The sequence below is a fragment of the Oncorhynchus mykiss genome, chromosome 26 (assembly GCF_013265735.2).
Source record: "Oncorhynchus mykiss isolate Arlee chromosome 26, USDA_OmykA_1.1, whole genome shotgun sequence".
Lineage (NCBI taxonomy): Eukaryota > Metazoa > Chordata > Actinopteri > Salmoniformes > Salmonidae > Oncorhynchus > Oncorhynchus mykiss.
Window position 1 is genome coordinate 50701888 of NC_048590.1, and position 11972 is coordinate 50713859.

Below are 11972 nucleotides of genomic sequence, written 5' to 3' on the forward strand. Positions count from 1 at the left end.
ACACACACACAAACACACCGTACACACAAACAAACACACTGTACTCACACACAAACACATCGTACTCACACACAAACACACCGTGCACATACACAAACACACCGTACACACACATAGACACATCGTACACTCACACAGACACCACGCACTCACACACAGACACTGTACACAGACACACTGTACACACACAACATACAGGTACAAACTGGTGCACATATGCAAACACACACACACACACACACACACACCATACACACACACACGCACACACACACACACACACACACCATACATACACACACATACCACACACACACACACACACACACACACACACACACACACACACACACACACACACACACACACACACACACACACACACACACACACACACACACACACACACACACTCACACACACACGCACACCATACACACACACACAGTAGCCAACATGTATGCTCTTACACATTTAAATAAATGGCAGCATCCAGGTGACAGAACAAACCTGGTCCTGAATCCTATTCAGTAGAATGATCATTGAACATTCCCTCCCTCTCTCTCTCTCTCTCTCTCGCTCTCCCTTTCCCCCTTTCAATACGTACCATTTGTCCAGACAAATATTTTCCTGACAATTCTGCCCCACCAATGCACCATGATGAGCCTGCCTCTATGGCTCAGTGCTGGAAACCCACAGAACAGACAGAGGAGGCTACTTACCAGGACCGTCATGCACAGAATTCTAATTTAAGCTGCTCCACGTTGCCAAGGAAATCCAAAATGCCTCAGAGAGCAGGGCAGAGATTGAAGAGGCCATTGAAAGGAGGATTCAAAGGGAGAAATGGGATACCCGAGGCGAGATAAAAGGAGGTGAGTCCCCGGTGAGGAGCATGGGAGATGCCTGGGTCCTCCAGATGCTCTAAATCCACCTCCACTGATAGGCTTGCATGTAAACACAGGCTCCGGTGTCTCAGACACTCTAACATACATGCTGCACCGAGCTGAGTGAGACAGAGAGTGGGAGAGGGGAGAGAGATAGAGGGAGGGGCCGCTGCTGAGCAAGGTGCAGGGAGGAGCTGCAATGCATTGGGAGGGAGGGAGGGAGGGAGGGAGGGAGGGAGGGAGGGAGGGAGGGAGGGATGCTCTCTGATTGCATTGGCGATATGTTATGCTGTTTACTTGAACGTCCCCATTTCCAGCTTGATTCAAATTAGCTGGGGAGCTGCAGAAAGAGGGTTGTGAAAGACAGAATGTGAAAAATAAAAGTGAAAAATAAAATGAATAATGGAAGATGGGGATAGAGGAAGATGGGGATAGAGGAAGATGGGGATAGAGGAATATGGGGATAGAGGAAGATGGGGATAGAGGAAGATGGGGATAGAGGAAGATGGGGATAGAGGAAGATCAAAAAAGGATATGTAGAAGAGGGTGAGAGATGGAAAGAAAGAGGGAAGGTGTAGGGAGACAGAGAGGGAGGGAGGAATGTAGGTAGGGAGACAGAGAGGGAGGTAGGGAGACAGAGAAGGAGACAAAAGAGGGGGGTAGGGAGACAGAGAGGGAGGGAGGAAGGGAGACAGAGAGGGAGACAGGGAGGAATGTAGGTAGGGAGACAGAGAGGGAGACAGAGAGGGAGGGAGGAATGTAGGTAGGGAGACAGAGAGGGAGGTAGGGAGACAGAGAGGGAGACAGAGAGGGAAGAGGTAGGGAGACAGAGAGGGAGGGAGGGAGGTAGGGAGACAGAGAGGGTGAGAGATGGAAAGAAAGAGGGAAGGTGTAGGGAGACAGAGAGGGAGGGAGGGAGGGAGGGAGGGAGGAAGGTAGGTAGCGAGACAGAGAGGGAGGTAGGGAGACATAGAGGGAGGGAGGGAGGTAGGGAGACAGAGAAGGTGAGAGATGGAAAGAAAGAGGGAGGGAGGTAGGGAGACAGAGAGGGAGGGAGGTAGGGGGTGCTATCTTAAAACAAGGAAGGGGTAAGGAGACAGACAGGCAGGGGGGTGGGTGCTATCCTAAAACAGGGGCAACAATGTAACAAATGAACTTCTATATCCCCACACTTTACTGTAGGGATGTGAGTGGGGATGAATGTGTTAATGGGAGGAATATGAGCATGTCATTGTATTAGTGGAGTGGGGATGAGTGTGTTAATGGGAGGAATATGAGCATGTCATTGTATTAGTGGAGTGGGGATGAGTGTGTTAATGGGAGGAATATGAGCATGTCATTGTATTAGTGGAGTGGGGATGAGTGTGTTAATGGGAGGAATATGAGCATGTCATTGTATTAGTGGAGTAGGGATGAGTGTGTTAATGGGAGGAATATGAGCATGTCATTGTATTAGTGGAGTAGGGATGAGTGTGTTAATGGGAGGAATATGAGCATGTCATTGTATTAGTGGAGGGGGGATGAGTGTGTTAATGGGAGGAATATGAGCATGTCATTGTATTAGTGGAGTGGGGATGAGTGTGTTAATGGGAGGAATATGAGCATGTCATTGTATTAGTGGAGTGGGGATGAGTGTGTTAATGGGAGGAATATGAGCATGTCATTGTATTAGTGGAGTGGGGATGAGTGTGTTAATGGGAGGAATATGAGCATGTCATTGTATTAGTGGAGTGGGGATGAGTGTGTTAATGGGAGGAATATGAGCATGTCATTGTATTAGTGGAGTGGGGATGAGTGTGTTAATGGGAGGAATATGAGCATGTCATTGTATTAGTGGAGTAGGGATGAGTGTGTTAATGGGAGGAATATGAGCATGTCATTGTATTAGTGGAGTGGGGATGAGTGTGTTAATGGGAGGAATATGAGCATGTCATTGTATTAGTGGAGTAGGGATGAGTGTGTTAATGGGAGGAATATGAGCATGTCATTGTATTAGTGGAGTGGGGATGAGTGTGTTAATGGGAGGAATATGAGCATGTCATTGTATTTAGTGGAGTGGGGATGAGTGTGTTAATGGGAGGAATATGAGCATGTCATTGTATTAGTGGAGTGGGGATGAGTGTGTTAATGGGAGGAATATGAGCATGTCATTGTATTAGTGGAGTGGGGATGAGTGTGTTAATGGGAGGAATATGAGCATGTCATTGTATTTAGTGGAGTGGGGATGAGTGTGTTAATGGGAGGAATATGAGCATGTCATTGTATTTAGTGGAGTGGGGATGAGTGTGTTAATGGGAGGAATATGAGCATGTCATTGTATTAGTGGAGTGGGGATGGGTGTGTTAATGGGAGGAATATGAGCATGTCATTGTATTAGTGGAGTGGGGATGAGTGTGTTAATGGGAGGAATATGAGCATGTCATTGTATTAGTGGAGTGGGGATGAGTGTGTTAATGGGAGGAATATGAGCATGTCATTGTATTAGTGGAGTGGGGATGAGTGTGTTAATGGGAGGAATATGAGCATGTCATTGTATTAGTGGAGTGGGGATGAGTGTGTTAATGGGAGGAATATGAGCATGTCATTGTATTAGTGGAGTGGGGATGAGTGTGTTAATGGGAGGAATATGAGCATGTCATTGTATTAGTGGAGTAGGGATGAGTGTGTTAATGGGAGGAATATGAGCATGTCATTGTATTAGTGGAGTGGGGATGGGTGTGTTAATGGGAGGAATATGAGCATGTCATTGTATTAGTGGAGTAGGGATGAGTGTGTTAATGGGAGGAATATGAGCATGTCATTGTATTAGTGGAGTGGGGATGAGTGTGTTAATGGGAGGAATATGAGCATGTCATTGTATTAGTGGAGTGGGGATGAGTGTGTTAATGGGAGGAATATGAGCATGTCATTGTATTAGTGGAGTGGGGATGGGTGTGTTAATGGGAGGAATATGAGCATGTCATTGTATTAGTGGAGTGGGGATGAGTGTGTTAATGGGAGGAATATGAGCATGTCATTGTATTTAGTGGAGTGGGGATGAGTGTGTTAATGGGAGGAATATGAGCATGTCATTGTATTAGTGGAGTGGGGATGAGTGTGTTAATGGGAGGAATATGAGCATGTCATTGTATTAGTGGAGTGGGGATGAGTGTGTTAATGGGAGGAATATGAGCATGTCATTGTATTAACAGAGAAAGAAAAGAGGAGCAGAAGAGATTAGTGCTCTGGCGCTGGGTTTTATTCCGTGCCCCAGACTCCTCCATCATTTCCTGTCACTAGTGGATGATGAATGCTACCTATTATACATAGAACAGTAATCATGAGGCACGTGGACCTTTGGAGTGTGACAGGAAGGCAGGCAGGCAGATCACTGAAGTGCTGCCTGGGAGGCAATGAGAGACACAAGGTTCTTGAGGTGAAGGGTGGGTGGTTGTGAGTAGTTTTGGGGCACACAGACTGGTAGGGATTGATAAAAGAGATTCAGGGCAGTGTGTGTTTGTTTGAGATTAACATTCCAATTACCAGGGGGTTGGTTGGTTGGTACTGTAGGAGGCGGGTATTGATGGCATGGGGGTTAGGGAGCATGTTTATGATAGTTGGTGTTGGGAGTTTGAGGTTGAGGTGTTGTGTGGGGGGTAGATATGTCTACAACACATTGGATGAAGGCTTTTTGGCAGAGGTTTTGGAGGGCGGGTACGGTTTGTAGATAACAATAAACACTAGAGTAAACATCAGCACAAATATAAACACTGGGGTAAATATCAACATAAACAAACACTAGAGTAAACATCAACACAAATATAAACACTGGGGTAAATATTAACATAAACAAACACTAGAGTAAACATCAACACAAACATAAACACTAGAGTAAATATCAACACAAACATAAACACTAGAGTAAACATCAACACACACATAAACACTAGGGTAAACATCAACACAAACATAAACACTAGGGTAAATATCAACACAAACATAAACACCCGTGTAAACATCAACACAAACATAAACACTAGAGTAAATATCAACACAAACATAAACACTAGAGTAAACATCAACACAAACATGAACACTAGAGTAAACATCAACACAAACATAAACACTAGGGTAAACATCAACACAAACATAAACACTAGGGTAAATATCAACACAAACATAAACACCCGTGTAAACATCAACACAAACATAAACACTAGAGTAAATATCAACACAAACATAAACACTAGAGTAAACATCAACACACACATAAACACTAGGGTAAACATCAACACAAACATAAACACTAGGGTAAATATCAACACAAACATGAACACCAGTGTAAACATCAACACAAACAAACACTAGAGTAAATATCAACACAAACATAAACACTAGAGTAAACATCAACACAAACATAAACACTAGGGTAAATATCAACACAAACATGAACACTAGAGTAAACATCAACACAAACATGAACACTAGAGTAAACATCAACACAAACATAAACACTAGGGTAAATATCAACACAAACATGAACACTAGAGTAAACATCAACACAAACATAAACACTAGGGTAAATATCAACACAAACATAAACACTAGTGTAAACATCAACACAAACATAAACATAAACACCAGTGTAAACATCAACAGAAACACAAACACTGGTGTAAACATCAACACAAACAAACAGTAGTGTAAACATCAACAGAAACACTAGTGTAAACATCAACAGAAACACTAGTGTAAACATCAACACAAACATAAACACCAGTGTAAACATCAACACAAACAAAAACACCAGTGTAAACATAAACACTAGTGTAAACATCAACACAGACATAAACACAAACACCAGTGTAAACATCAACAGAAACATAAACACCAGTGTAAACATCAACAGAAACAGAAACACTGGTGTAAACGTCAACACAAACAAACACTAGTGTAAACATCAACAGAAACAGTAGTGTAAACATCAACAGAAACATAAACACTGGTGTAAAAATCAACACAAACAAACACTAGTGTAAACATCAACAGAAACACTAGTGTAAACATCAACAGAAACAATCTAAAAGTGCCAGTGTATTCAGTGGCTGAGAGACACACTTTCCTCACAGCAAGCCTTCTGACCCCACAGTTCACTACAGAATATATTTCAGTTTATTTATGGAGCTATATGTAGATATTACCTTCTAGATGAACTGGTTTGCAAACTGCACTGTGGCTGTTTGATAGAGTCAATAATAAATCATGGTCTACAGACCGTCAGAAGTCTAACGATGTAAACATATCTAATCTGATGGGAATATGACTAGAGGAAGAATTGCAATCAGAATGTCATGAACATTTCAACTCCAAACTCTTTATTAGAATCTAATAGACGTTCTGCTTTGCTACAGTATCAAGCAGAGACGTAGAGTAAGAGAGGTGCTACATTACATGGTATGTCATTATGCTGTTTTATAAAGTAAATCATTAAATGACCACCGTGGTGTACTTTAGACCCCTCAAATTCAAATCTGGACATGGAAGCCAGTTCGTTCCACTGCTTCTTTTTGTTTTCCTCGTGTAATCAGGGACTGATTTAGACCAGGGACCCCAGGTGGGTGCAATTCAGTTTCAGGTTGAACAGATATCCTGTCACGTCTGCTCCCGCTCCCACTCTCTGGCGCTCAAGGTCGCCAGGCTGCTCATCGTTACGCACACCTGTCACCGGGGAATGTTTTATGTCTTTTTTATTTTTGGATGGGTGACGTCGGGTCCGGGTGCCTCTGCCGAAGCAACCGGGGATACCTCAGACGGCTCGTCAGGCTCCCGCACCTCAGACGGCTCGTCAGGCTCCCATGCCTCAGACGGCTCGTCAGGCTCCCGCACCTCAGACGGCTCGTCAGGCTCCCATGCCTCAGACGGCTCGTCAGGCTCCCATGCCTCAGACGGCTCGTCAGGCTCCCATGCCTCAGACGGCTCGTCAGGCTCCCATGCCTCAGACGGCTCGTCAGGCTCCCATGCCTCAGACGGCTCGTCAGGCTCCCATGCCTCAGACGGCTCGTCAAGCTCCCATGCCTCAGACGGCTCGTCAGGCTCCCATGCCTCAGTCGGCTCGTCAGGCTCCCATGCCTCAGTTGGCTCGTCAGGCTCCCATGCCTCAGACGGCTCGTCAGGCTCCCATGCCTCAGCCGGCTCGTCAGGCTCCCATGCCTCAGCCGGCTCGTCGGGCTCCCACGCCTCAGCCGGCCCGTCGGGCTCACCCAGGTAGGACGCCAGGTGGCGCCCTTAGAGGGGGGTTACTGTCACGTCTGCTCCCTCTCTCCCTCTCTGGTGCTCGAAGGTCACCAGGCTGCTCATCATTACACACACCTGTCACCATCATTAAGCGCACCAGCGCTTCATCGGACTCACCTGGATTCCATCACGTCATTGATTGCCTCCCTTATATCTGTCACTTCCTCAGTTTCGTTCCTGTGTTTGCATTGATGTTGTTTTGTTTCTCATCTCCAGACGCTGTTCATGTTTATTTTAATGTCTATTTATTATTAAATCCTCACCCCGTCCTTGCTTCCCGTCTCCCAGCGTCTGGTTACGGAACCGGTCCATATCCAGCAGTACTCCAGATTTGAATTCCCCTGCTATCGATTATCACAAGTCTAATGGTGTAAACATGTCTGATGTGATGGGAACATGAGGGGGATAAATGAAATGAAACTCCAACATTTTTTTTTTCAGATCTTATCGACTGGTCACGGTAGTTCTTCACTATCGATTAGACATGTACATTATAATTAAGGACACCTGTTCCTTCCATGACATAGACTGACCAGATGAAAGCTGTAATCCCTTATTGATGTCACTTGTTAAATCCACTTCAACCAGTGTAGCCTTGAGACATGGATTGTGAATGTGTGCCATTCAGAGGGTGAATGGGAAAGACGAAAAACCTCGGCGCCTTTTGTGTCAAGAACTGCAACATTGTTGGGTTGTTCACACGCCACAGTTTCCTGTGTCTATCAAATCAAATTGTGTTTGTCACATGTGCCGAATACAACAGACCTTACCGTGAAAAGCTTACTTACAAGCTCTTAACCAACAATGCAGTTTAAAGAAAATAGATTTAAGAAAATATTTACAAAATAAAATAAAGTAAAAAATAAAAAAAAATAGTAAAAAAAAAGTTACACAATAAAATAACAATAATGAGGCTGAATACAGAATGGTCCACCACCCAAAGGACATCAAGCCAACTTGACACAACTGTGGGAAACATTGGAGTCGACATGGGTCAGCATCCCTGTGGAATGCTTTCAACACCTTGTAGAGTCAACATGGGTCAGCATCCCTGTGGAACGCTTTCAACACCTTGTAGAGTCAACGTGGGTCAGCATCCCTGTGGAACGCTTTCAACACCTTGTAGAGTCCCTGTGGAACGTTTTCAACACCCTGTAGAGTCAACATGGGTCAGCATCCCTGTGGTACGCTTTCAACACCTTGTAGAGTCAACATGGGCCAGCATCCCTGTGGAACGCTTTCAACACCTTGTAGAGTCAACATGGGTCAGCATCCCTGTGGAACGCTTTCAACACCTTGTAGAGTCAACATGGGTCAGCATCCCTGTGGAACGCTTTCAACACCTTGTAGAGTCAATATGGGTCAGCATCCCTGTGGTACGCTTTCAACACCTTGTAGAGTCAACATGGGTCAGCATCCCTGTGGTACGCTTTCAACACCTTGTAGAGTCAACATGGGTCAGCATCCCTGTGGTACGCTTTCAACACCTTGTAGAGTCAACATGGGTCAGCATCCCTGTGGTACGCTTTCAACACCTTGTAGAGTCAACATGGGTCAGCATCCCTGTGGTACGCTTTCAACACCTTGTAGAGTCAACATGGGTCAGCATCCCTGTGGAACGCTTTCAACACCTTGTAGAGTCAACATGGGTCAGCATCCCTGTGGTACGCTTTCAACACCTTGTAGAGTCAACATGGGCCAGCATCCCTGTGGTACGCTTTCAACACCTTGTAGAGTCAACATGGGTCAGCATCCCTGTGGTACGCTTTCAACACCTTGTAGAGTCAACATGGGTCAGCATCCCTGTGGTACGCTTTCAACACCTTGTAGAGTCAACATGGGTCAGCATCCCTGTGGTACGCTTTCAACACCTTGTAGAGTCAACATGGGTCAGCATCCCTGTGGAACGCTTTCAACACCTTGTAGAGTCAACATGGGTCAGCATCCCTGTGGTACGCTTTCAACACCTTGTAGAGTCAACATGGGCCAGCATCCCTGTGGTACGCTTTCGACACCTTGTAGAGTCCATGTCCTGATGAATTGAGGCTGTTCTGAGGGTAAAAGGGGGGAGGGGTGCAACTCAATATTAGGAAGGTGTTCCTGATGTTTGTTTGGTACAGTCAGTGTGTACTCAGCTCTACTGAGTATGAGACATATATAGTATGAGACATATATAGTATGAGACATATATAGCTCTACTGAGTATGAGACATATATAGCTCTACTGAGTATGAGACATATATAGCATGAGACATATATAGCTCTACTGAGAATGAGACATATATAGTATGAGACATATATAGTATGAGACATATATAGCTCTACTGAGTATGAGACACATATAGTATGAGACATATGTAGTATGAGACATATATAGCTCTACTGAGTATGAGACATATATAGTATGAGACATATATAGTATAAGACACCTTGTAGAGTCAACATGGGTCAGCATCATATAGTATGAGACATATATAGCTCTACTGAGTATGAGACATATATAGCTCTACTGAGTATGAGACATATATAGTATGAGACATATATAGCTCTACTGAGTATGAGACATATATAGTATGATACATATATAGCTCTACTGAGTATGAGACATATATAGCTCTGCTGAGTATGAGACATATATAGTATGATACATATATAGCTCTACTGAGTATGAGACATATATAGTATGAGACATATATAGTATGAGACATATATAGCTCTACTGAGTATGAGACATATATAGTATGATACATATATAGCTCTACTGAGTATGAGACATATATAGCTCTGCTGAGTATGAGACATATATAGTATGATACATATATAGCTCTACTGAGTATGAGACATATATAGTATGATATAGTACATGATATAGTACATATATAGTACATATATAGCTCTACTGAGAATGAGACATATATAGTATGAGACATATATAGTATGAGACATATATAGTATGAGACATATATAGCTCTACTGAGTATGAGACAAATATAGTATGAGGCCCTCGTTGTGTCCATTCTAACGTTCAATCAAACAGTTACTGAATGCCTCAATTCCTGTCTGCTTTATATAGCAAGCCACGACCACGTAACTCACTGTCTGTAGGAGCCAACCAGTGAATGGGATGGTGTACCTAATAAAGTGGCCTGAGTGTATTTTGTCCTACAGAGTATAGGAGACACACTACATGACCAAAGGTATGTGGACACTTAATATGGAGCTGGTCCCGCCTTTGCTGCTATAACAGCCTCCACTCTTCTGAGAAGGCTTTCCACTAGATGTTGGAACATTGCTGCTGTAACAGCCTCCACTCTTCTGGGAAGGCTTTCCACTAGATGTTGGAACATTGCTGCTCTAACAGCCTCCACTCTTCTGGGAAGGCTTTCCACTAGATGTTGGAACATTGTTGCTCTAACAGCCTCCACTCTTCTGGGAAGGCTTTCCACTAGATGTTGGAACATTGCTGCAGGAGCATTAGTGAGGTCAGGCACTAATTGGGTGATTAGGCCTGGTTCGCAGTCGGTCTTCCCATTCATCCCAAAGGTGTTTGATGGAGTTGAAGTCAGGGCTCTGATCTCGACAAACCATTTCTGTATGAACCTCATTTTGTGCACGGGGGTATTGTCATGCTGAAACAGGAAAGGTTCTTCCCCACACTGTTGCCACAAAGATGGAAGCACAGAATTGTTTAGAAAGCCATTGTATGCTGTAGCGTTAAGATTTCTCTTCACTGGAACTAAGGGGCCCGAACCATGTAAAACAGCCCCAGACCATTATTCATCCTCCACCAAACTTTACAGTTGGCACTATGCATTGGAGCAAGTAGCGTTCTCCTGGCATCCGCCAAACCCAGATTTGTCCGTCGCACTGCCACATGGTGAAGCGTGATTCATCACTCCAAGAGAACACGTTTCCACTGCTCCAGAGTCCAATGGCGGCAAGCTTTACACCACTCCAGCCGACGCTTGGCATTGTGCATGGTGATCTTAGACTTGTGTGTGGCTGCTCAGCCATGGAAACCCCAACAAACAGTTATTGTGCTGACGTTGCTTCCAGAGGCCAGTTTGGAACAAGGTAGTGAGTGTTGCAGCTGAGGACAGATGATTTGTACACGCTTCAGCACTTGGTCGGTCCCGTTCTGTGAACTTGTGTGGCCTACCACTTCATGGCTTAGCCGTTGTTGCTACTAGAAGTTTCGACTTCACAATATCAGCACGTCCAGTTGACCAGGGCAGCTCTAGCATGGCAGTGATTTGACGAACTGACTTATTGGTAAAGTGGCATCCTATGAAGATGTCACGTTGAAAGCCACTGAACTCTTCAGTGAGGCCATTCTACTGCCAATGTTTCCCTATGGAGATTGCATGACTGGGTGCTCAATTGTATACATCTGTCAGCAACAGGTGAGCCTGGAATAGTCTAATCCACTAATTTGAAGGGGTGTCCACATACTTTTGTATATATAGTGTATTTAGCCCTACCGAGTGTAACCTTCTCCGCTGTGTGAAAGAGAAAGCGGACGCATCTGAATAGAGCTCTCATAACTCCAGTGAGCCTTACAAAGCCATTCATTATTGACTGCCACCTGCAGCAAATCCTGATCTTTTGTCCAATCCCCCCCCCCAGGAGACTGTGGGAATCCAGACTTTCTCCAGCTTCTCTCTAATGAAGCTGTATTTGTCCTCCAAAAAGGCATCTTGTCCCATTGGAATAATAACATGACAGTTGAGCAGCTCCCATATGAGACCCAAGTCCCCGGTAACATATGTCCAACAGTTTGTTAGAGACAAACAACACTTATGATCTTTTTAGGCA

At 44.4% G+C, this 11972-nt stretch overlaps 1 protein-coding gene across 1 annotated transcript in view; it reads right to left on the reverse strand.

The window, feature by feature from the left end:
- Positions 1 to 1006, reverse strand: part of LOC110511254 (leucine-rich repeat and immunoglobulin-like domain-containing nogo receptor-interacting protein 1-B) — a 35687-nt gene extending 34681 nt beyond the window's left edge. Inside the window, exon 1 of the mRNA XM_036964160.1 lies at positions 723 to 1006. Within this exon, the coding sequence (XP_036820055.1) occupies positions 723 to 734 (12 nt within the window). The 5' untranslated portion in view covers positions 735 to 1006. The remainder of the gene's footprint in view (positions 1 to 722) is intronic.
- Positions 1007 to 11972: the final 10966 nt, after the last annotated feature.